General features: G+C 35.8%; 2 protein-coding genes across 4 annotated transcripts in view; one reads left to right on the plus strand and one right to left on the minus strand.

The window, feature by feature from the left end:
• Positions 1-988: 988 nt before the first annotated feature.
• On the minus strand, positions 989-15,164 carry LOC139688298 (fumarate hydratase, mitochondrial-like). Its single transcript, XM_071585787.1, has 10 exons — positions 14,951-15,164; positions 14,535-14,660; positions 12,514-12,624; positions 9,612-9,791; positions 9,369-9,524; positions 9,093-9,285; positions 6,359-6,562; positions 3,928-4,072; positions 1,337-1,484; positions 989-1,228 (listed from the first exon to the last, which is right to left on the minus strand). Exons 1-10 carry the CDS (start codon positions 15,065-15,067, stop codon positions 1,097-1,099), a joined length of 1,512 nt encoding a protein of 503 aa, XP_071441888.1. The 5' UTR covers positions 15,068-15,164; the 3' UTR covers positions 989-1,096.
• Positions 15,165-15,297: 133 nt separating this feature from the next.
• The window catches only part of LOC139688299 (acyl-CoA:lysophosphatidylglycerol acyltransferase 1-like), a 28,423-nt gene continuing 17,630 nt past the window's right edge, over positions 15,298-26,090 (plus strand). Inside the window, exons 1-6 of one of the 3 annotated variants that reach the window (XM_071585789.1) lie at positions 15,298-15,451; positions 15,917-16,058; positions 16,142-16,347; positions 16,466-16,680; positions 16,828-16,964; positions 19,004-19,134. In XM_071585789.1, the coding sequence (XP_071441890.1) occupies positions 16,045-16,058; positions 16,142-16,347; positions 16,466-16,680; positions 16,828-16,964; positions 19,004-19,134 (703 nt within the window). In that variant the 5' untranslated portion in view covers positions 15,298-15,451; positions 15,917-16,044. Of the gene's footprint in view, positions 15,452-15,500; positions 15,811-15,916; positions 16,059-16,141; positions 16,348-16,465; positions 16,681-16,827; positions 16,965-19,003; positions 19,135-26,090 lie in introns of those variants that run through there. The other 2 variants (XM_071585788.1, XM_071585790.1) reach the window with 2 other exon arrangements.

Consider the following 26,090-nt stretch of genomic DNA (forward strand, 5'->3'; position numbering starts at 1 on the left):
ACATGAATAGAAAAGTATGAAGAAAATGGAATTGTTAACATTAAAACATTAGCAGCTACACGTATATTGTTTATTCGTTATAGAATTCCAGAAATTCATAATTACTGGGCCAAAACACCTTTCAGCTGCATTTTTTGCTGTTCTGAAGCATAATTCACGAATTCCAGCTTTATCATAATAATGTATGACAACCTTCTCTCTTTGGTTCTCATTTAAAAATTTTATGAAACACTTTAGAATATTATCGCCGAAATTTGTATTAAAAGCAACCATTTTATCTGCCCTAACATCACCCTCATATTTCTTAAGATTAAATGCCTGTAGATTCCAAGTTTATCGTGAGAGAGAAAATGTATTTATGTACTAGCAGAGGGACAACATCCCCATTAGCACAGTGCATATGAAGCCTTGCAGCAGCACCACAAGTGAGATTAAACTAAATGCACTACCATATATACATTTAAGATTTGTGTGAGAATTATTTTAGGAAGTAGTTTCAATGAAACATTTTGTGTTGCTTACTACAGGCTCAGAGCAGTGATATGATGGAAATTTGTTATTAAAGCAATCATTTGCAATGCCGGATGTGGGGAAAAATACTTTATAGTAAGCATTTTGCCAACAAATAGGCTTATGCTTGGAGTGCCAGTGAACTCCTGGCCCATAAGATGCAGGCTGATTTGTGAGCACATTTAGGAACAAAAAAAAGTACAACTTATGCATCAAGAAATAAGGTACATTTTCAAATTGTATAGTGCAGCACCTTTGAGAGCTCTTATAGTAAATACCTAGATATTGAGCTGAGCCTCAAGTTTCTTTTTTTTAAGGATAGTGTTAATTATTTTCAGATCATTCATTCATATTTAACTTATAGTGTGTACATTACAAATTTGTATGGTCCTGCTTTCTTATTTTCTAGTCTTCGAACTTTGCCTCTTCTCCTTTCAGATAAGAACATTGATATGAAGATTATTATTAATTGACAATACAATTTTAGTAAAAAATTTTATTACTCATATTTACATAAATACAAAAGCCAATCATTAGAGATGGTGGAAAGAATAACTTTAGCAATTCTGAACAGTATAATGGTGATTTACTTAGGTCCTAACATTTGCTCAGGTTTCACCCAATTATTGAAGTCTTCCTCTGTCAAATATTTCAAATTGAGAGCAGCTTGCTTCAGCGTGGTACCTTCCTTATGGGCAGTCTTGGCAATTTTAGCAGCCTACCATGTAAAAATAATAAAGATTAATTTATGAATTGCACTTGAATTCTGTGCAAAAATATCAATTACACACCATCAGGTAGATGCGGTTCAAGCACGGGCACATACCTTATCATAGCCAATATGGGGATTCAGTGCTGTAACCAGCATAAGAGATTCATGAAGAAGTTTATTAATCCTTTCTTTGTTAGCAACAATTCCAACAACACAGTTACTGGCAAAAGCATTGCAACTGTCACCAATCAGACGGATGGACCTACAAGTGTATGAGACTTCATTAGATTTGATTTAATTTACATGTTTTCTGAGAAGCGCAAAATAAGAGGAGTCAAATTAACAGGCATTACTGTGTGGGTCATTCAATAACACCTTAAAAAATACAAGAAATGGTGCTTATTGGAAAAGGTTTGCTTTTGGCAAACCTTTCTCTTAACTAGACAGTTGTTAAAGTTTCAGCTAAATCCATCGCGTGGTTTCATTTTCATAGTCGAGTGAAGCAACAAATGTTTATTCAGAAATATGGACAAAGTGGCGGGCTGGGATTAAAGAAATTCTATTGAAAAGCTATAAAAAAAACATTTCACAAATCGTGAACATAGTTAAGGACATCCAATGGAAGTGACTTCCTCCAAAATGATTAACAAAATCACAATATGGTTTTGAATGATTAATATTCATATCACAAGGTACAAAAAATTTCATTCAAAAGAAATCTTGGCAAGATGGGGGCCACATTTGCTTTGAGTTAAGAATAAATGCAATCGTGAGGTCTTCAATAAATGCAATTCTGAGGCTGGTTTGGTGCTTTACCATCTTGATACAGAACTACACTCCATAGCCAAAGGAACAGTCTAAACACTGAGTTTATAAAGGTAATCCAGCTCCGAAAATGGTAAAAATCATCTGACAAGGTGAAGAGGACCAAGGTATTTTGGGATGAACACAGAATCATCTACATTTGATTACTTTGGAAAAAAATAAATAGCCAGTTATACTACCTTGATCAAAAATTTCCCGGAATTTATTCAGAAAATTAAAAATACAAGTTTATTCATCTAAATCTATATTGTCCCCTTCAAAGTAATCCCCATCGACTGCAACACACTTATGCCAGCGCTTGATCCAATCCTCGAAACATTTTTTATATTCGGTTTTCGGTATGTCCATCAGTGCTTCCTGCGATTTTTCCATTACTTCCTCTCGGCTGCTAAAACGCGTTCCCCGTAATGGTTTTTTAACTCGATTGAACAGAAAGAAGTCACAGGGAGCCAAATCAGGTGAATTCGGTGGCTGTTGGATGGTATTTGTTGCATTTTTCGTCAAAAAATTACGAATAATGATAGCACTGTGCGACGGTGCGTTATCATGGTGCAAAATCCACGAGTTTTCTGCCCACATTTCTGGTCTCTTTCGGCGAATTGCTTCACGCAAACGTCTCATAACGCCCAAATAATACTCTTTGTTTACTGTCTGGCCTTCTGGCAAAAATTCATGATGCACTACACCGTTGTAATCCATGAAAACCGTCAGCATTGCCTTCTTTTTTGACTGAAAACGACGTGGTTTTTTTGGTCTCGGCTCATTTGGTGAACGCCATTCACTTGCCTGATGTCTGGATTGCGTGTCGTACTCATAAACCCACGTCTCGTCTCCAGTAATGATCCTTTTGATGAATGTGGGATCGGATTCAGCCTCGCAAATCATGTCTTTTGCGACGTCAACACGGTCTCTTTTTTGCATGAAATTGAGGTCTTTTGGCATGCTACACGACGGAAACCCAAATCATTAACCACAATGTCTTGGGCGGATCCATAGGCAATGTTCAAGTCCTCCGCTATTTCTCTGATGGTTAATTTGCGGTTATTGACCAACATTTCTTTTACTTTATCAATTTTTTCACCGACTTTCGATGTCGATGGTCTGCCACTGCGTTCATCATCTTCGATTGACTCACGACCACTTCTGAACCGCTCGTGCCACTGGTAAACGACCGTTTTTTTTAGAGAATCGTTGCCGAAACACTTTTCCAACATTTCCAACGTCCGTGCGCCACTAAATCCGTTTTTTACGCAAAATTTAATACAAGTTCGTTGTTGCAGATTTAAATCCATTTCTGAAATTGTAAAAAATCGCCAACACACACAGAGATAGATGTACTCTTGGCTACGTAACTTTTGCAAATGTCAAGTTATGACACTAAGATTTAAAGGGAATATCAACAACAGATGTACCAATTTAACAAAAAAAACAGAACTCAAATCGGAACGATGGGAGCGCCACACGGTGGTTATTCCGGGAACTTTTTGATCAAGGTAGTATGTGTAGTTTTGCACAGGTTAGGCAAAGAAATCAAGAAAAACTCCTCATTCGACAAAGAAAAAAATTACCTTCCATCAAGACTACATTGGTTCACACCTGAACAGTTCTGGTGATGAAAATTATGGAATTAGTCTAAATTATTACTACATCCATTGTATGCAACAGATTTGGCCCCCAGTGACTTCTTTCTATTCACAGACTTGAAAGGATGTCTCAGTGGAAAATGAATACCTCAGAGCAAGATCATTGCCAACACATGCCTACTTTTTGGACAAGTTAAAAAGGTTGGGAGAAAAAGTGTACCCAAAAACGGTTTTCTCTACTTTTTCTAAGGACTTATTGAATGACCCACATACCATTCAAATATGACAGATACGAACCTAAGAACATTTGCAACCATCATTGGCTTGAAGACATTGAGTTCAAAGTGTCCATTACTCCCTCCAATGGTGCAGGCAACATGGTTGCCCATGACCTGTGCAGCAGCCATTGTAATTGCCTCACACTGAGTAGGATTTACTTTACCTGAAAAAAATGTTTAAAATACACATATTAGAGAAGACTTAGAGAGACATAATACTATTCTTAGAGAAAGACATAATACCCAATAAATATAATAATTAAATTCATGATAAGGTATGAAGAAATACAATCCAGTAATCTATATCAATAAAATAACAAGATCAGAACTTAATGCTTCTGTTTTTATACATAATAAAATCTATAAAAGAATAAAAATCTGTAGATATGAGCCAAGAGTTCAGTGCATATTTAAACCTAGGCAAAGTGGCTCATAGGATAAGAGAATGAAAGAGTGTCCATAGCCAATCTTGCATTCAGCTTGCTATGCTGTGCAACTGCTAATTTGCTAGAACAGCAAGTATTTCTTGCCAAACTGTTGATGGTTTCTGGCATAACTTTATGGAATCAATTCATATTGGGAGTGAAAAAATAGTAACTTAGTGATTCCACTGAAAATCTCTAAAGAAACGACCTGGGTTTCAATGTTCAGAGTAATCTTCAGGTCCTGAAGATGACGTTGAATGTCGAAACCCAGGTCGTTTTGTAATAAATTTTCAGTGGAATCACTAAGTTACTATGTTTTCATTCTTGCCATACTGCCAAGAAAAGCTGTGAAGACTCCACTGCATTGTTGACAGTGTCTACCTACTTCAGGACTCTCAACAAATGGTTAATGCCACAGATAAAGGGGGTATTACAGAACCAGGGGATTACGGGAACTATCAACAAGAATGCTGCTTTACATTTTCATCATGAAGTAGTCATACTTGAATTTTCCCTGGCTTTGGTTAGGGGTAGAAGCCTCATGAAATGGCCTCTCAGAGGTCCCCTGGTCTGTTAATTGATTTCTTTTAGTGGATGTGACAATATTCTCCCACTGCAAGAGCTGCAGGCAGAAATTGAAGCCTGAGGTAATATTTATAACTAAGTGAAGTATGGTGAGGCAGGAGATTGAATGCCACTATTATATTGAGTTACTCGAGATGTCCATATGGAACTTCAGTGACCTTTTTGGGCTAAATAAAACTTATTGCATTGATCTTTTAGATGATATGGGTTTCAAGGATTTTCATTGAAATGGCACCAAATTACTGGGCACAAAACCATAAAAAATTTACAAATACCCTGCATTTCCTTTTTTCTTGGTTTGCAGTAGCCCTAGTTTAAAAGAATAAAAGCCCTCCTTGCTTTACAAAAAATGAGTGAAGTAAGCTAAAACACAATTTTACACCTTTACCCTTTCTCTAAAATTCTAAGGGTAAGGTTTCGGAAGGAACATGATAGGAACACATGAAATAAATGCATTAATATACTCTCCAGATTCAATAAACTCCTACTAAGTCGCAATTAGTGTAATCTAGTCAGGTTGGCATAATGATAACATTATCAAGTGGCAGTTTGGTGGTACAGGTCCCAGTTATTGCAAGTATTTCATCTCATTTTCATTTGTGCTCCTTTCCTAACCACCTGCCCCTTGCATCGTCCATGTTTCTATCCCATTCCTTTTCTTTCTCTTATTATATGAGAATTCTCCAGTTCTGGCAATACATTTTTTTTAATCGACTCAGTCCTACTACTTTTGGGACAGACCTTTTATGCATATGTGGTCGAAGGGCCAAGCAGGTACATGGCCCAAAGGGTTTACTTTATGCCTCAACACCTAAACATTAAGAATAAATCAATTGAAGACATAAAGAATGCCTCTCTGATAGTATGACCTGACTCTTGTTGCAGCCAAAATAAAAACGTGTTTTATTTCAACATCATCTTGTACATAAAAAAAAACATTTGATTCCATGGAGCACAAATTGCCTATTCCAGGGCATACCTTCCTTAGGTGCAACTAGAGATTTTGGCACCAGAGGATAGGAGACCCATGGATGTAGTCAACCAAGATTCATTGTACAAACTTGTAGAATCAGAAAAACTGAAAAGGCGATAAGGACATTTGAATGACACAGGCAAGTCATTTCATTTCAATAAACAAAGTAAGGAATAACTTACTTCCAGAGCCACTGATGCAGAAGGAAGATAACCCCTTTACAGAAAGCTGCCAGAGTATTATTCCCTTGAGAACACCCCAATAAAATATTTATAGGATCCATAATAATAATCACAGGATCACAATTCTACTGAAACACCTGAAGTACTCAATTTTGAAAGAGGACTGAAACTTACTATAAAGCACGAAATTATTAATAAGAATATTAACAGAGAAAGTATAGGATGGTTGTCATATTTACACAGTGAAGTGACATCAATAGCACAAGGGGACTCTTTTTGTCTCACCTGGCATGATGCTGCTTCCTGGTTCATTTTCAGGTAAACTAAGTTCACCAAGTCCGCACCGTGGTCCAGAGCCAAGGAAACGAATGTCATTTGCAATTTTCATCAAACTGCAAGCAATGACATTTAGGGCCCCCGACACCTCCACCATTGCATCATGGCAAGCCAAGGCTTCAAATTTGTTTGGAGCTGTTGCAAAAGGCAATCCTATGGAAAACAATCACCAGCAAATTTATCAGCAACCCCAAACATTGTGCGGGTCAATCAAAGAATTTAAAAGTGATCTGAATTTTACCACATTATACAAGTAGGCCACAGTAAATTCAGGAACTGATTATCTGCTCCAGTTATTTGTAATTTTCAGGTAAGTTGGGAATTTGAAGGTAGGTACGATTTCATGGTATGGCACAAGGGTGACAATGAAGACTCGGACTACTAGCCTACTCCAAATGGAAGGCACCACAAAAAGGGAGCAATATTCCAGAATTTTGCATGTCCTCCACATTACATTCTAGTGGCAGCATTGACTATTGCTACAACTACAACTTACGGAAAGCCTGTGAGATAGCTTCTATATCACCTATCTATTAATGGATCCAAAAAATGTTATATGGACATAGGAAACATATCTGTATTGTGCATTAATTCAGAGACCCATCGACACAAGCACAAAAACATGGATAATTAATCTGAGAGATTCAAATCACAAAAAATTTGTAGATGTTAAAGAAATTAAAATAAACATGTTAAATGGACTTTAAGTGCCAAATCAAATGATTAACTTTTGAAAAATCTAACCTCATTTATTTGTACAAAATAACACCAACTAGAGAATCTTTAAATATTAGTTAGGGATGAAAATTTGGTTAATTCAGCCAATGGAATGACCGTTGAACCAACAGGTGCATGTATTATCTCAAAGTAAATTACACTGAACTCGCCAGAACAAAACCATTTGGACAAATATGTACTACTAATCCTCAATAATCAAAAGGCAAAGATATTAAGCTATGCAATAAGATGTACTTGTATGCACTGCAAAGCAGTAATTGCGGAAGCATTTCATGGTAAAACCAGATTGCAACAAACAAATATCTTAGAAAAATTATCTAATTCCTTTCCTCAATTGAAAGCAGTTTCCTAATAAGATCTTGGGCCCAAAAAATTATAGTCCTTATATTAACTGGCATAGCTGTCCAAGGGCCACGCTAGCACGTAGGTGGGATCTTTTATCCAGGCTGGGGGGTCCTGAGCAGCCTTGCCAATATTTAGCAGAGGCATTTCATTTGGATGCAAAAACCTGATAGCCCCATGGGGAGTTAATAACAAGAAATCCTGAGTACATATCCAGGAGATACCTTTGGACAACATCATTTTCACTAGATGGGTGCTTTTTCTGGTTGCAGATTATCCTAGGAAACCACAAATCGCACTGGGAATAAGGAACCTGTCTCCCATATTGCCTTGATGCACGAATTTCACATGCTATTGGCTTCAGTAGTAAGTGAGCTATATCTCTACCCATTAAATCAATCTTCATGTTGATTTTTGCATTGACAATGTAAATTACAATGAATTTATGTTGTTTTTGAATGAATTATAACTGGAGGAATTTATTGTGCAGATGTGATAAGATTCATTCGACATGAACCGTGTCTGGGCATCAGTAACTAAAATGCATACATACACAGAAGTTAATAGTATATATATTTATTATTTTTATACATTACAAATATATAATAATATATAAGACAGCTGCAGGACAGAAGATGGAGAAGAAGACCGAATTAGTTAAAATAGGAAATAAGAATGTTAGGACAATGTTGACGATAGGAAAATTAAGAGAACATAAAGCGAGAGGTGGAAAGAGGAGATAAAGATATTTTAGGTTTATGCAAGGTGAGATGGAAGGATAGCTGGGATTACTGGAGTGACAGTTATGGAAAAATATAAAGCGGAGGGGACGAGAGCCAACAAGGGGTTGCCATTATATTGAATGAAGAGGTAGGAAGAAGCATAGTCAACATAGAATATGCAATGGTTAGAATATTGCAGACTGTGGGTGGCTTAAACTCCCAGCAGCTCGTTCATGCAGAATTGGCAGCCAAAGTGGGTTATTGCACCCCTATCCAACCCGGGCATCTGAAACCCAGCTTGGAACCAGTGAGCTTACCCTTTAAAGAGACCCTTTTTCTTCCTTTAACGCATAGCATATTATGGGTATTTCAGGGGACAAGGATGGGTAGAAAATCTGTACACATGGTATTATTTAAATTAATTGACCAATAAAATGACTGAGATACTTTCATTGACTATTTGAGTAATGAATCCACAGATATTGTATATTCAACATTCCAAAGGTAGCTTATGTGGTATTTGATCATCAGAATTTAATTCTTGAAATTACGTATTGAATATTTCTTTTGTTTGTGACTTTTGAAACACTTATTGCATTCACGAACCTTTTTACAGTTTCAAATTAAATCAAAGCAACTCATACTTAAATATGCACTACATTCACAAATGCATATTGTATAATACTAAAATATTCCAAAGTAATTGTAAGTAGCATTGAAATTATACTATGTCCTAATGAATGTGGGTGATATTTTTATTCAATGAACTGACCTTGTGAACTTTTACTCGAAACACTTAATGATTTTATTTACAAATTATACCTTGCAACTCTACACGTCCCATGCCTGAATTGGACTTTTGACACTGGATACAAACACACCTGTGATTTTTGATACTTCAGCAGCAACCTTTTCTGCAAAACCAATCCTTGTATTCAAACCAGTCCCTACAGCAGTTCCTCCGGCAGCTAATAAATAAAGACGAGGCAGGGTGTCCTTCACACGATGAATCCCAAAGCTAACTTGTTGAGCATATCCACTGAACTCTTGACCTAATGTCAATGGTGTTGCATCCTGAAAAAGTTACAGCTATTATTCACTGACTGCAATGGCAGTTTATTCAAAAGTCAAGCGTTTTGCAATCCAATAATAAGCACCTGAGTGTGGGTCCGTCCAATTTTGATTATATTGGCAAATTCCTTGGCTTTGTCATCAAGTGCTTTGTGAAGACTTTGGAGGCCAGGAAGTAATGTTTTATGGATTTCAACTGCGACAGAAATGTGCATGGCAGTGGGAAATGTATCATTGGAGCTCTGAAAAAAAATATTACCAATGTCTCAATTTAATCATTCCTGTACACTTATGACGTGCCTCATGACTATTAAAAAATTGTTACTCACCTGACTTTTATTGACATGATCATTCGGATGGACAGGATCCTTACTGCCCAAAGTTCCACCAAGAATCTCAATAGCTCGATTGCTTATCACTTCATTTGTGTTCATATTGGTTTGTGTTCCAGAGCCTGTTTGCCATATGACTAATGGAAAATGTTCAGTGTACAGTTTTCCACTGATAACCTTAAAGTAAACAACAAGGCTTCTATAATTACACCTCCGTATCCACTATAATTCATATTAAATCTTTTAAACACTTCTTTGTTATACATCTCTATAAATATAATATATATATGTAGGTATATATATATATGTATATATATGTGTGTGTGTATATGAAAATATATACATACATATATGTATATATACATATATATCTACATTTATATAAATAAATATATATATATATATATATATTTATATATATATATATATATATATATATATATATATATATATATTTTTTTTTTTTGTTGTACATCTCTATACATGATATTTAAGATAATAAAGAAAAATTTCATAAAATATCTGATATACCTGAGACCAAATAGTCATTTTATCCGTTCCATGTGTATATAATATGGTGGAGAGAAAAAATTGGTTTTAGCCACACCAGTATTGGCCAATGCACATAAGTTGCCAATTTGTGTACCATGGATACAAATTACTATTATTACAACAACCACTTCTCCATTATTACGAATGAAGAAACATTTACAAATACTTTGAGGACATTAACTTACAGGGAGGCTATTGCAGGCAAAAATTCTAATCGAAAATAAAAAAAGAAATTCCATAAAGGCACTGATACTGAAAGGCATTTGACACACTAAATTACATTCAGAATAAATGCAATCTGTGTATCCTTGCATCAAACTGTAGAAACTTCAAAAATAAGCCAACAAACCTTGTGAATTAAATCCAGAGTTATTTTACTGATATTGCTATAGGCATGGAAAGTTATCTGATATGGCTATAATACAAATGATCATGATATTTCCACAGTTTTCCAATGAGATAGATGTAATAGAACCGGAGGTGGAGTTTTTGTGGCAGTAAATATGTTTCTGACATAACAGTTTCAGGTTCAACTTTGTGGAATTCCTACATGATGAGGATAAAAAAAGAAACTTTGCACTTCCACATAAAGATTTAATATTTCACGACCTGATGATGACGTGCAGAATCAAAACCATGGCTGTGAAATATTAAATCTTTACATGGAAGTGCAAAGTTTCTTTTTTTACCCTAAATATTTTTAACAGCAGATCATGCATTTTTGATTTTAACAACATTGGCAGTGTTTGGTGCACCTTATTGCCATCAAATCAAATGTTAATCGATGCTCCTTTTACAGACCTTCAGACAATTACTTTCTAAAACTTCATGCACTTGACCAACATTTACATCAATATACCCTTCAAAATAACAAAAACATCATCATAATTGGCAGTGACTTTAACCTTCCTGGTATAGTTGGGACAACAGTAGCGTTAAAACTTGAGACTGCAATTCTTTAAAAGCATTAATAAAACGAATTCAGAGAAAATCACTTCATCAAACAGTGCACATACCAGCCCATGGAAAGAATATACAGGGTTTGTCCCAAAAATAAGCAGAAAAAATCACAGTCACATGAGCAACTTTCTAATATTGCAACCGAATCTTTGGGACCACCTTGGCACACACTTTACTCATGATCAAATATTTCTTAAAAATGTGATGCACTGTGGTTTCCAGAATGCTGCACTTTCCTGCTAACATTCTTAAACTTAGGCACAGGTCAGAATGTGCACGTCTCTCAGTTTTTGGACATTTTTGTCGCACTGTTGCTGACGAATATCCAGGTCGTTCTCATCAAACTCCTCTCTATTCTTCCAAAATATCTTATGCCTGCAGGAAACCATTCCTCGGGACATTGCCTCATTTCCGTAAGTATCCTTAACCATGGTCATAGTCATCGAACCCAATTTTCAAAGCTTAACACAAAATTTTATTACGAAACATTGTTCCATGGTGCGTGGCATCGTAAATTTGTGACATGACCCTCAAATTGGTGTCCAGCATAGCAGTGATCCGCACACTGTAATGGCCTGCAGACAGTTGACGTGGGTCTCGTTGCTTTCCAAAGGTCTTGGGAAAGCAACAAGAATCCTTGGGAAAGGTTTCAAAAGACAGTATTTCTCATGATCATAAGATACTACCAAGAAATGGCACACCAGGTTTGAAAGTGTAGCACCATTATATGCGAGATACTAGTTTGTTACAAGCATTTATTCAGTACAAGCCATTGTTAACGAATAACTGAGCACCATTATTTTTCACCCGCATAACAAAAGCATCTGAGGTAAAGTGGATTCAGGCCAAATAACTTTCTGATGGAGCAATGGAATTTTGGTTTGACTCCAAAACCTCTATCTTCAAATTATCATGAAGTACAATAGATATATGTATCTCTACCTTTGCATCGATTAAGCATTGCAGCCTTAACCAACTACCTTCCATTTTTTATTTTTGAACTACCTCATATCCAATGCTGCACTATAACCTCTTACGAGACAACCCTGCTGGAACAATTTTATAGCTTCTATCCACTTCAACCTTACAAAAAACTATCCCTGGAAACTAATTCGATAAATAGGAATGTAAATTACAAGACAGTAAAAAAGCTAAATAGAGTTTGTGTGCACGAATGCTTATTAGACACAAGTGGGCAAATAGGGATTGTCCTAATAAATGCTAGTAGAATGCCACTATATCAGACAATTTCCATGACAGCTAACACGCTGGACATCCCATTTACACAACAATGATCTATCAAGTAATATTTTCTGTTCTCAAAATATGATTACAAAAAATGCCTTAAGAAGAAAGACACATTCCCTATCAGTGTACTCTTAGGTACCTCGTCAGCTGCAGTGCAGATGGCATCTGCAAGTTTAGGGTCCAGGCCAAACTCCTTGTTCACAATAGCCGAGGCCTTCTTCAAAACACCCATAGCCTTGATGACTGGAAGCTACAAGATAAAGGGTTAGCTTGATAAGATACATTATTCCATACTCCACTCATCCAGTAGCATGATATTTGTAAGGTAATTACAATTACAAATTTTAATTAATGTCAGCTGGAGTCATACAATGAATTTGAAATTTTAACGATGAGTTTCCCAATATTTAACAAATTTAGGTACACAATCTGGAAGAAGCTCTATTTGATTAGGTAGTCACAACACAAGTAACATATTGCATGAGTCTCAAATGTTTTAAGCCAACTTAACAGTTTACATTCAACATAAAGATAACAGAAAAGAAAGAGAATGCCTACTATAGGGCTCATTTTGAGATCAACTTACAGGAAGTTCATCAAGACACAAAATATAAAAAACAATCCCGCGGTTAAGAACTGCTGAAAGTATCCTTCAAACTTTCAACAATTATAATCTAAAATAAAATCAATAAACACAAAATTTTTTTTGAAAAGCATAAGTAGATTTAAAAGAAAATAAAGCAGCCCTTTGTTATTATAAAACAAATTTCCTCAGGGAAAAACTGGTTCAAATACCAGAAATTATCAGATTTATAAAATTTGAGAACCAAATTTCAATGCAACAATTTCAGCGTAAAAATCATTCACCTAGACTGGGAATCGAACCCAGATCCCTCAATATCCGGTCGAGTGCTTTAGCCAGTATCGAGGTATCTTCTTACACTCTGAAATTTTGGGGCTTTTAAAGGAACAAGATGTTGTGATGAAAAACCGTACATATAATGTCGCAGGCATTCGTAGTCGTGCGTGACGCGCCACAGTCCACGAGGTTAAAGCCAACTTTTAAACACTTAGGCTGTTTATACCTTGACAAATTCTAAAGAAACTGCGGGAGATGCCGCAGCAGTAACTTTGAACGGAGGCATCCGCTAATGTGAATTTCAATGCAAAATTTCAGAGTGTAAAAATCATTCGCCTTGTATGTACGGTATTTCGTCACAAAATCTTGTTCCTATAAAAAGCCCCCACATTTCAGAGTACGAGGACGCCTCGATAGCTTAACTGGCTAAAGCACTCGATCGGATATTGAGGGATCTGGGTCGGAACTTCGAACTTTTTGGTTTGCATTCCCCGTGGAAAACTAATTTCTCACTCGATGCACTCTGGATGACAAATTGAGTACATGATATTGCCGGTGTTCACACTGAGTAGAAAGTGTTCATCAGTGATAGATGCAATAGCAAATGTCAGTAGTTTACACCAGAAACTTATAAATAATGCCACAAAATTATATTGTTTACTCCTAGCCCAAGATAAATTTATACATGTATGAGTGTAACTACAAGGTTTTTTTACTGCTTCCACTGGGCTGTGTTAGTCTGGGTTAAGTTTCGTATCTCTTGACGCCCAACTCAAAGTTTGATGGTTTGAGTTCTGCCTTGGGCATTGGCATTTAGTGATATGACTTCAGAGGTTTGTCCCCTGGACACGATTTTTCAATACCTCAGGAGTTCCCCTACTTTATTACGGGAGCTACACATTCCTGATATTTTATCGGACACATGAGGCGCAGAGAGCATTCAAGCCATTAACGGTCAAATAAATAATTATTCGATATTAAGCTTCTGACCTTTATTTCATACTTCTACTCACTCACTACTAGGGATCAATATCGTTTCCCGAGCTTTCTTTAATTTTATTTGAAGAGGTTTTCATACATAAAAATTATAGCAGCAGTATACGTATTACTACAAATATTTCTACGGGGAGAACTAGAATTGAGGATGCATTGCTCCCTTTACCCTCTGTAATTGTGCGGGTTTACTGGATATTTTGAATGGACACTGGTCACTACTAGTTCGCAGGGACTACATAATTACTAAACACATATGGAGACAAGCAGTACTTTAAGACATAACCGGTGTTAAGAGAATCACTTACTGGCATTCTTTCTGGATCACCTCCAATTGGAAAATTCATAACAGATCGGACAGTTTGAGCACCATAGTACTTTTCATTGGGAACCTTTAATTCTCCGAACGTATCCCTCTCTGTTCTATGCCCTTCCTATCGATAAAAATGAAGTGGAGAGAAGAAAAGACATGTCTCAAAATTTTAAAATTACGGGCAATTAAGCATTTTACTCTGGAACCATAGCGAATAATATTTTGAAACAATTAAATTACTTCCACCGTCATGAATAAAAATACTTAGTTTTTTCGACCGGACATACAACTTCTTAAAATTATCCAACTAGTCGATAAAATAAAGCTAGGCAAATTACTATTATACATACTAATAACATATACGATCCAAGAGAGAGAATAAGACCCGAAAATAACATCCCTGGTACGTACCATTTTCACAGCAGTAGTACTGATAGACGCCCTTAGAATTCTACGCCGTAATTCCGTATTCTTAAGCAATTCAGTCACGCCGCTCCCGGTGCGGGGCAACCGAAGTAACAATGGCATCGCTGCTTGATTGACCTCGAATGAGTATTAAAGCAGAAACTAACAGGCTCAGCCCGTTAACCCGATACCCTCGGACTTGCGATAACCTCTCCTGAAATATCGAATTCCGCAGGGTTGAGCGATAGTCGACTTGTCAACCTATCGAGTAATTACTGAAAGATCGATCTGCTTTGTCGATTGCGGAAATTGAATCTGGAATCGGCACATTCATTGTGAAGATGGCAGCACTTACAGGATAGCAGAACAAACACAGGAAAAACAATCATTGCCTCCAAAATTGTTTGTGTCATTCTTGTTGTATTACTAAATGAGGGGGTGTGAAACAGGAATCGAGATTTCTGCAGTTCTTCAATGATTTACTTGATCCTGTAATGATGACTGTGCGTATGTTTTCTTATCTTCATGTTAATGCATACTTTTGCGTTGCATAACGACAACACATGTTATAATTAGGGTGGTGAACTTTTAATGTTCTACCGAGCAGATCGTCATATTATCATATAAACCTTTATTAGCCATGATTAAATGATTGCGAGTAAGCTATGAATGCTCTGTGAACAAGCCTCGAGCAATGTCTTGACCTAGTTGAAAATAAAAGTCATTAGAAGCAGAAGTTATCTTGGATAGCCCCGGCGATAAGAGTATTAACTCACCGTCCAGTTCTGCCAGTTCATTGAGATGAATCGGAAGGGTGAACGTTAGCTATTTGACGCGAAGGCATTTCTTTTGGCGGAACATAAATTGTAAATTCTATTGGTGCAGTAGTTATTTGTTCAAATTTTTATTAGATAATTTCATAAAAATGTGTTTCATTGTAATGCTCTAATCTAAGTTCTCTTTTTTGTGGAGGTCCTGGATGCATCATGATTATTATTCCTCTTTCATTAAATGGGGGAGAAGAAGATAGTAAGTGAAACTTTTTAAAGTAGGCACCATTTTTGGTTTTCTTCCCGTCAATAAGCGGAAAGTCCTTGAAGATGGATCCATTTGGGTAATTCCATATCGTTTTAGCGTACTTTTTTCAATGAAGTTAGGGAAATTTAATGTGATTGTCATTTTTTGTGACACTTCCAGGGTTGCGTTCATGTGCAGATGTGCGTTACGGGTACTCTTTGTCATTGTAAACAACATATACTGTATTCCTACTTACGTTGTTTGGATGATGATGTTCTTTCCTATCAAAAAGTGCCATCCTGATTTATACTGGCGAATCGAGGGTTATTTTTTTCACTGGCTCTTGGCAATGGTCAGCATGTGGAGTTGGTCCGCCGGCTACGATAGTAAGTCTTACGTTGTCCAAAAATTTACTGGATGTATATTTGTTTCTTGCTCTTTTCAAAGTATCTTATGCTTAGTCTAATTTGGTTGTTAGTTGTGATTTTCACTGTATTTTGGCAGTTGTCGAGATTGGGGATGACATTACAATTTGTCTTGAAGACAGAACTCTAGTCATTGCTAACCATCAATCTACTGCGGATGTACCTCTTTTGATGGCATCATTTAATGCCAAAAAGAACATATTGCCCAACTTGATGTGGATAATGGATAGGATATTCAAGTATACAAACTTCGGAATTGTATCAATTTTGCATCAAGATTTTTTCATTGTGTCCGTAAGTAAAAGGAAAATATTGGAAATAAAAGATTTGGCCAAGATTTTTTATGAGTTTATTGGGAAACTTGTCTTTTAAGCTTAATCATAAAGTGAAATTTGAACTTATTACTAGAAGCATGTAATATAAAAGTATGTTGATTTTTAGGGAAAAGACAAAAGGGATGCCTCCCTTAAAGCCCTAGTAAGTCATTTACAAGAAGCATACATCCCAAGATGTCGAAAATGGATGGTTCTCTTTCCTGAAGGAGGATTTCTTAGAAAGAGGAGAGAAACGAGCCAAAGGTAAATTGGAAGCGAGCATTGATAAATGCTTTTTAATTAATGAAATCTTACTTTCTTCACTTCTTTAAAATATGATAATATGATGTTTTATAATATCACCTGGTTGTGAGCACTAAATAACCAATATCCTCCTATACTTGGTCCTAGCAGTCTTTTCTCCTGGATTGTGACCATTACTCCTAATATTAGCCACTGGTTGAATAATTTTCACCTGTTCAAATATTTTACCTGGGTTGGTGTCTCTGAAAGGCATCAGTTCAGTCACAATGGTTGTGAAATGAAGAGTATCTGTATTAAAGGTGTACAGAGAATAATAATCTGCTGTAAATAAGGGAATATAAAATTTAAAGAAATAGTTTTAATATTCTAAAATATTCTTAAAGAGTATTCTCACCAATCCTTAAGAAGCAGCTGTCATTTAGTTGTGAAATATTATTCAAAGCTTACGGATGTTTCAACTAGCATCGTTTTTTGTTACTTGTATGTAGATTTTATGCCAGTTTCTTAGATTAATTTCATGATAAAATCTGAGTTGCCATGCTATGACTAGGGTTTTTATATCACTAAAAATGCTGCATGGTTGGTTTGTTAAATTAAGTGAAGAAGAACCATTAAGGTTGATTGTAATCCTTATCAGGTTATCAATTGATGACATAATATAACTAATTATGCAATTTCATGTTGAATATTCCTGATAGTTGGCAGATTTCATGTCAACATTTACATTGTCAGGTTGTGCTGCAACATATGAAAAATGTAAAAGTTTGTGGTTGTATTTTGGTTTACAAAAATATTTCTTAAACATACCAGTATTATGAAGACATTTTTGTTCATTAAGTATGTATGAATGCACACAGTCTTTTAATACACTTGCTCTTGATTTTGGGCTAATGTAATTATGTAGGCATATCCACAAGTAAAAATAAGGCATTTGAGTCGATGAAGAGCCAAGTTTTTCTCTTTTATTTAAGTGAATTGAATGCATCACTTTAAACAATGCTCACTTCTCTCGTCATATTATCTCATCTTCTGCCAGATACTCAATCTCAATAAATGAACATGTCTTCATGTTTTATGAATCTTTAATTTGTGTGCGAACAGTGTTTTGTCTGATTAGATTATTTGTCTGGGGTACTGGTTAGATTCTTGTAGGGAAGGCATGGACTGAGCATAGAAACGCTAAAGTTACAGAATACTTAATTATTATCAGCTCTGAATTTTTATAATTGAGAAGAATTTAGTCACAATTTTAAGGGTTGGTGAATTGTGAAATAGTTATCCAAGGTCACTCTACTCCTAGCCTCATGCAAAAAATGCGAGTCTGTAAAAATGTAAGAATTAGATGAAATATCATCCAAAGCTGGATGTGGTGGAAGAAATCCAGATTGTGGAATCTGAACAGCAAATGACAAACCCACTTTTCTGCTGCATAGCATGTTTTAATAAATTTGTTTGGGCCCATATAGCCTCAGTTAGAATCTCCCAATCTCAATGAACATTTATAAATGGTTCATGCTCACTGGAAAAGGATGATAGTTATTTGATTCTTCAATTTGCATTTAATTCTTATCTTCTGCATACAATTGAAGTGCAAATTATGTTGCAACCATGGATCAAAGTATGATACAGTTTCTTATTTTTACAGTCTCTTTATGCTGATGCTAGTGCACCAATTAAAATTTTAATGAAGATAAAACTAGGAAAATGGTGACCCTGTGCATCAGACCATAGTTCAAGCTTGATGAAGCCGATAGGTACATTTTTCCAAGCTGCCTTGGAAAATTCCTTTAATTTTTCATCGTCACCATCTCTCTTGCATCCCTCATCTGTGTGCTTTATTTTCTCTTTATTTTCTGATACACACATTGTGTCCCATTGTGAGTGGCACCCTACCTAGCCTACCAGTGGAGGGGTGTATAATTTAGAGAAAGGGATGAATGGTTCCCTGACTGGATACCTGACCACCATAATTTCCTCCATTTTTGTGAGCATTCACACTTGTTTCATTTGCTGTGATTGATAATATTTCCTTACCTTAGGTTTGCTCTCAAAAACAACCTGCCAGTACTACAGCATGTATCTTTGCCACGGGTGGGAGCATTAAAAACTATTATGAATATTGTTGGGCCCCTGCCAGTGGGAAGCAGTAATCCAATGAACAAAATTTATGGTAAGCCAAAGCTGTTTTTTTGTTTTTTTTTAATTATAAAGTTAAAAATATCTACATAGGTATTCCCTGTTACCTGAATTGGTTAACACTGATAGACTGCTTTTGGAAATATAACAATTATAATGTTTTGTTTGAGTTTAACATTCTAGTTGCAACTAAATGGCCATTTCTTACATTTATCTCATTTTATATCAAAGAAAAAACTGTGCAGTGCCAAATTTTATTGTGATTTTGAAGATTTAATGATAATTGCATAGTTGGTTTTTGTTATATTTCTCCAAAAATTGAGAACCTCTCTTGAATGTGTGAAAATTTGAGATGTGTAATGATTTTATTGAAGCCTCATTTAAGGAAAAACTGTAAGCGGGACAATTAGAAAATGACATTCTGAAAAATGGTTATGGGTTCCAGATGAAGAAATTAGACATCAAAACAATGACAGAATTCAATGAAGCCCGCAAGGAGTAAAAGTATTGCAGTCAGGCAGTTACTTTATTATTGTTTCTAACAAGTTTTGCGAGTTATTTATTGACTTACCCTCATGTATTATTTTGAAAAAATCACGTACAATCAATGATCTTGGTTATAATGTTACATCAGGTAATTATTTACTTACATTCAATATTAATTTTAATTAATCATTCATCATATCCATAGGTATTGTTAGGTACCTATAGTATTCGCCCCATGGGATTACAGTAAACAAGTTGCCTTTTCCTAAAGTATGCATTATTATCATCACATCTTGAATGCCAATGCTAATAAGTTAAAATAACTTATTATTGCAAAAAATGTGAAAATAATAGAATTGGCTCCTAATGATGGTGCACTGAACAATAAACACATATAAATGCTTATGCGTATGAATAAAGCATCCAATCCTAAAAAAGTGCATGTGTAATTGTTTTCACTTGGCAGACCAGAAGCAATGTTACCTTGGTCTGCAGTCAGAATGCACTTCATTCAGTGCCTGGCCGTGTTATTAAAATGCCAGTAGGTTTTCTACTTTTCTAATCATGTAGTTCGTGTGTATAAGGAAAATAAAATACCCAGGTTAAGCTCCTAAATATGATACCTAAATTTACCTCTATATTTGTGTTATGTATGTAATATGGCATGTCATTGAATCAACATTGAAGAAATTTATTTACCTGATGGTCAACACATTCCTATGTTATTCATAAATCAGTATTCTAGCTTGGTCATTGAGTTAAAGCATTGCAAATTTTTTGTTCAGCATTAGAATTGGATCCTTGGAGTGTGTTACTCAACTTAAATATATACATTCAAAGTGAATCATGGAGAGACAAAAATCCCATTCCAAGATTTGAATGAATAAGGACACATTGGCTTTTTTGTGATAGTGAGGAAATGGGCAACTCTTTTGGTATGCTCTTCAAATTTTAACAAGGGTTGGATTATTTCCTAATAAGTTCAGACCTCAATGCAAAGTAAAGTATCAGTTGTACATGGATGAGAGCATAATGGGGAAGACAGCTAAGATTTTAAGCATGCACTCCAGTAAAATTAGTGAAATAAGGACTCTAGACAAGAAGTTTGCATGAAAGTGACACTGGTTGCATCTGCAATGCGGACAAGGGATAAAAATTAAAGGAAACTATTCTCTCCATATTTTGTTCCAATCTTGGTTTGTGGCATTGTAATTGGGGGCATGCACTACAATGGCATTACCACTTTAGAAGGGAGAAGCTTAATTGAAATAAGTTAGCTTGAAACAAGAGTGTGCAGAATATTATACATCAGTGAAAGAGCCTGAAAGCAAAATCATTGGGAATGAAAAAATGGCACAGTTCCTGAAGAGGAGGTGAGATCTGCATTTTCACTGCTACTACTACACTTACTACTTCAACAAGTTTTGGTTCACTGTTTCTGTCATGGAGAGAGAAATGGAAAGCAGTTTTAGGTGTAACTTTGTGGAACTGCTTCATGATTTTAGAGAACTGGAAAACTTCTTTAAATCCACTTATAAAATTTTGGGGGTGCGGAGGTAGACCAGAGGAAGCATGTCTGCCTGTGGACCCAAAGGTTGCTGGTTTGCATTCCGTGACTGGAAAAACATTTTTCAGCTTATAAAAAATTTTTCAGTGGTTTTTCGGAACGAGGCAACCACACTTTAACAGAAAAAAAACGCAGTAATGGTATTTTGGAACCGGGCAATGAGATGAATAGACTCCGAGTAAAAAGCTACCCTGAACCCAAGGTGAAAGGCAGCAGTTTCACCATTAGGCAGTGGTGGCAGAGACCAAGTGGTAGCTGCAGTAGACTAATCCTAGGATTGAAAAAAATTTTTAATACCAGACTTTCATTATATTTTGCTTTTTTTCATTTTGTTTCATTTCATTCTGGACAACAACTTCAGGTAAGTTACGGAAAATTATCCACAAGCATATATACTCAAGTATTTGTAGGCGAGGAGGAGTGTTTAGTCGGATGAGAGGGGAGAGAAGGCCGTGGGTTACAATGATAATGTTGGGGAAAGCGTGGTGAGGGATGTTATAATGAAGGAGTAAAGGTACATTGGCAAGGATCAGTGAGGGGCTGCCTATAATTGGGGAGGGAGGAGGAGGTTTAGAGTCGCTTTAGGGTCTTAGGGAGGTTGTCTTACATACTGGGGGTAGGTGGGACAGTATACAGTTTGTGGGATAGGTATCAGGGGGGTTAGGGAGGAAAGAATGGAAACTTCATTCAATAAGTATCCTGTTAAATGCATTTCTATGAAGTTTTTGCTTTTACGGTTATTAATTTTGTCTTGCTTTCGTGCAATATAATAATTCCATAACTTACCATTTTATGTTCCGATAAAGAAGGAGAAAGTAATTTACTTTTTCATAATTTATGCACCCTAGTTATTTCATGTATTTTTGTTATTTTCATTCATCACTTATAAATAAATGAGGAAAGGTGTATTTTAAGAGATAAATAATAATCCTGCTCTTTTTCAGTTTATGTCTGTTTTTGATTTTTACCTTTACTCCAGTAAGTAAGGGTGTCAAATTTATCATTCTTTTTCTCCTGTGATTTAAATTTTTTTTGGATCCCTAGAAAAATGTAAATAAGGGGATTTATTTTTTGTGTTTAACTCAATGCATATGTCAGTGTATGACTTGATTAGTTTTTCTTTTTGTAATGTTCTTATTTGTTCAATGGGAATTCCTGATGCCTTTCCTTTCTTCGGTTTTTTCTGTCAGTGTTTCTATCTCTCTATCCAGTATTCAGTATCCTGTCTTCTTTTGCTGCTGTATTTTCCTCCTCCATTTCTCTCTTCTCCAGGTTTCTGTCCCCGTTTATACAGCTATTCTAAATATTCTTTCCATTTTCTAAATCTTCCTGTGTCTCATTTTCCATTTGTTTATCTGCTGTTTCTAGTTGACAGCTGCAGCCCATCCCCTATTCCTTAAGTGCTAATTCCCTGGCTTCCTTTCAAATTAGGCCATGTCTCCCTTCTCTTTCTAATTTCTCTATTTCATTCCAACTTTCCCTAATGCATTTGCCTTTGGCTTTTTCAGTTTCTCTTTGTCATTTTTCATACGTTTATATTCATCTACTTCTTTTTTTATCCCTTTTCACCCAGCTTTGACTTTCCAGCTCTTATTCATTCTCCTGTACTCTTTGATTCCTAAGGTCTAATCTGCTGCTTCTATTATACTATCTATCATTCATTTACTTCTGTTCTCATTAACACAATTAGTTACATCCTTGTCTTTAGTACAGTGCAACCTTGCATAAAGAGCACCTTGCATTATGAATAATTTGCATACAAGCAAAAATTCCTAAAAAATGACTTTCTAAAGGAGTGGAATTTTACATAACAAGTAATGAGGAGAGGGGAAGTCTTCAATGAGCACTCATTCTGCTAGCATCTTAGTGTTGTTAGTGATCACACATTTTTCTTAACTTGTGTTCAGGCATATTATTTATAATATTTTGTGAAAAATTTAATTACCTTAAGAAAAAGCCACAAGATGACAGCAATAAGAACATATAAATAACAGGAGAAATGAAAAGTCATATCATTGGAAAGTGAAAACAAGTTGTAGGCATGGCTGATCTATCACACGCATACAAATGGTTGGCATCAATGATTTGCACCTCAAGCACAAGATTAAGGGGATAGATGCAACAAAGGGATTGACAATAATATCATGTAATGGTTACATATTCTCAATTATGTTGAAAGGTTGCTTCTCATATGGATAAATGGGGAGAAACTGCAGTGCAACTCTATTAGCAAGAATATCGTTTGTTAGAAGGTGAAAGTTAATTTGCCAACTTTGTTATGAAGACATTACGATCATCAATGGCTAAAGAGGAAATATTTGGGGGAAGAAGTGAGGGGTTCAGGAGTATTAAATGAAGTACTGGCATTCACAGCATTGTGAGGCACATTGAAGCAGCAAGTTCTGGCACAAAGGCAGAAGTGAACTTGATCGGCAATTTCAAGAAGCTCATAGATTCTGAGAGTTAACTGCGGCAGCAGGTTTTTAATTGTAATGAAATGCCATTCTATTGTAAAGAAGCACCTAAGCAAACCTTTATAAAAGCAGAGAAGAATGCACTGCCTGGCCAGGAGCTAATAAAAGGCCATCTCACACTACTATTTAGTGCCAATGCAAGCAGTGATTTGATAGCTAAGCAACTGTTTGTTTACCATTCAGAAACTCAACTAGCCTGATGTGTGTTAAGTTCAGAAGAGCAGGCTAAATGCTGTGTTTTTCTCCAAATTGACTTCAAATTCCAGGCTAATACATTCCACGATAGAAGAACAGATGACAATGATTCATCATCCTAAACAATGTGTGTATCATTGTCTCTAAATAAACCTTATACATACACAATTTATTTTTTGGCATGGAACACATTATTGTATTTTACATTAACATATGTGGGAAAAATTTTTTAACTTAATATTTCGCATTATGAATGAGAAATAACAAAATATGCTCCTTAGACAAGGTTCCACTGTGTTTTATTGAAGGAATTTCCTGGTTCTCCTATTTTATCTCTTCCCTTAGTTTTATGTGTCACCTTCTTTCATTTTGTCATCCTCTTAAGCCTCAGATACATCTTCTTTCCTATGTCATTGTCATATTAAGTATAATCCTCCCACTGTATATCTTTCTTTTATAATTTTCAAACAGTATTACCTACTGTCATATGATTGTCTTAACAGAGTAGTAGTAGTATTTAGGGGAGGTGACCAACAGATGAGGTCATTTGCACCATTAGGGATGGACGGGAAAGAATGAAGGGTGGAGAGAACCCGGTGTCGGCATTAGCCTACTCTTTACGAAAGGCCCTAAGGGGTACGCAGCTTTACATCCCATCTGATGGATGACGTACTCATTCAAAGTACCCTCTATGAAGCACCTCAAGTAGGGATCAAGATACCACTGAAAAATATTCAACACCACCGGGATTTGAACCAACTGGGTGGGAAGACAGTATAGCTACTGCACCATCTCGATCCCCTTGTCTTAGCAGCAGTTTACCAATCTTTGCTCTCTGTCATTTCTGTCTTCTAAACCACATTTTTTAACTTGTCTTTCCATCTTCTTGTATGGCAACATTCCATTGCTCCATTATTTCTATGCAGCCATTCCTCTGCTTCTTTTTGGAGTTCTTTTCAGCAGGCATAGATAAACTTAACACCAATTTAAATAATCATCATGTCCTTATCTTTCCTGTTGAATGATATCATAATTATTCTTGTATTGATATGTTCAGTCGTTGGATATTATCCTTCAACCTCCTTCCTTTCTTTATTCCAGCTCCTTGTTCTCCATCTCTCTCCCCATCAAAGTAGTAAATCCTGTTATCCTCTCTCTTTTTTCCCATAATCACACCATATCACATCCCTTATTCCAAGTACATATAATGTTTATTTCAGTTTCTTGTTTTGCTTTTTCTAATTTTACCAATTTTTTTGTTTGATTTTTCCTTAGCATTATTCTCAATGTTTGTTTTTCTTTCTTTGTCTTTTTGTTTTAATCCTACATTCTCATCTTGAGTCCACTATCTTCTAAGCCTTATTGTATTCCCTGCTCAGGGTTCCAGTTGTGAGGGGATGTTGTACTACCGGATACTTAAAAATCAATTTGTTCAATAAGTCCTTAGATTAAAATAAGAACACATTATTTTGGGCAATTTTTTTTAGTCTTAGCCATAGTCTTCTCTTAGCTCGGTACACTTTTCCACGAATTCCTACAACTTTTGAAATCTGTTCAGAAAAAGGGATTTTGAAATCTTCTAAATAGGCATTTATGTTGATGGATCTCCTCGTTCGACATGAATCATTTTTCACCAAGCCATTTTTTTCGAGTGTGGTAATAAAAAAAAGGGTCACTTGGGGCCAAACCTGGTGAATAGAGTGGATGATGTAAAGATTTTAACTTAAAGTCCATAATCCACACCATCGAAACTGCCCAGGTGTACTGTCTTGATGGAAGAGAATTTTTTTTGCCAAATGAAGAGAATTTTTTTGTTTTTCTTTATTTCTTCACTCAATCAATGCCACAGCATCACAATAATTACCAAAAAAAACCATGGCCATCTAGTTAAATTCACCATATTTGCCCTCTTAGGAGCCAGATGGCCTTCAGAAACCCACTGTTTTTAACTCTTCCTTTGTCTCTGGAGTGTAATAATGTATCCATTCTTTGTCCACAGTTAGTTATTATTGCAGAAACTCATCAGGATTGCAATGGTAAAGCTCCAAACCATCCTCCAAATTGACTGCATAATTGGGTTTATTCTTTATTGAGAGTAAATACAGAGCTCATCTTGTCGAGATATCTTTCAAACCCATTGTTACATGCTAAACTGATTACACTGTACCTTGTGATATGCCTGTGGCCTCAGCTATTTCGTGAACTTAGATTCGTCGATCAATGAAAACCATACCATTGATTTTGTAAATCATTTTGTAGGAAGTCACG

Source organism: Hetaerina americana, unplaced genomic scaffold (assembly GCF_022747635.1).
Source record: "Hetaerina americana unplaced genomic scaffold, ioHetAmer1.1.p SCAF_2, whole genome shotgun sequence".
NCBI classification, from domain to species: Eukaryota; Metazoa; Arthropoda; class Insecta; order Odonata; family Calopterygidae; genus Hetaerina; species Hetaerina americana.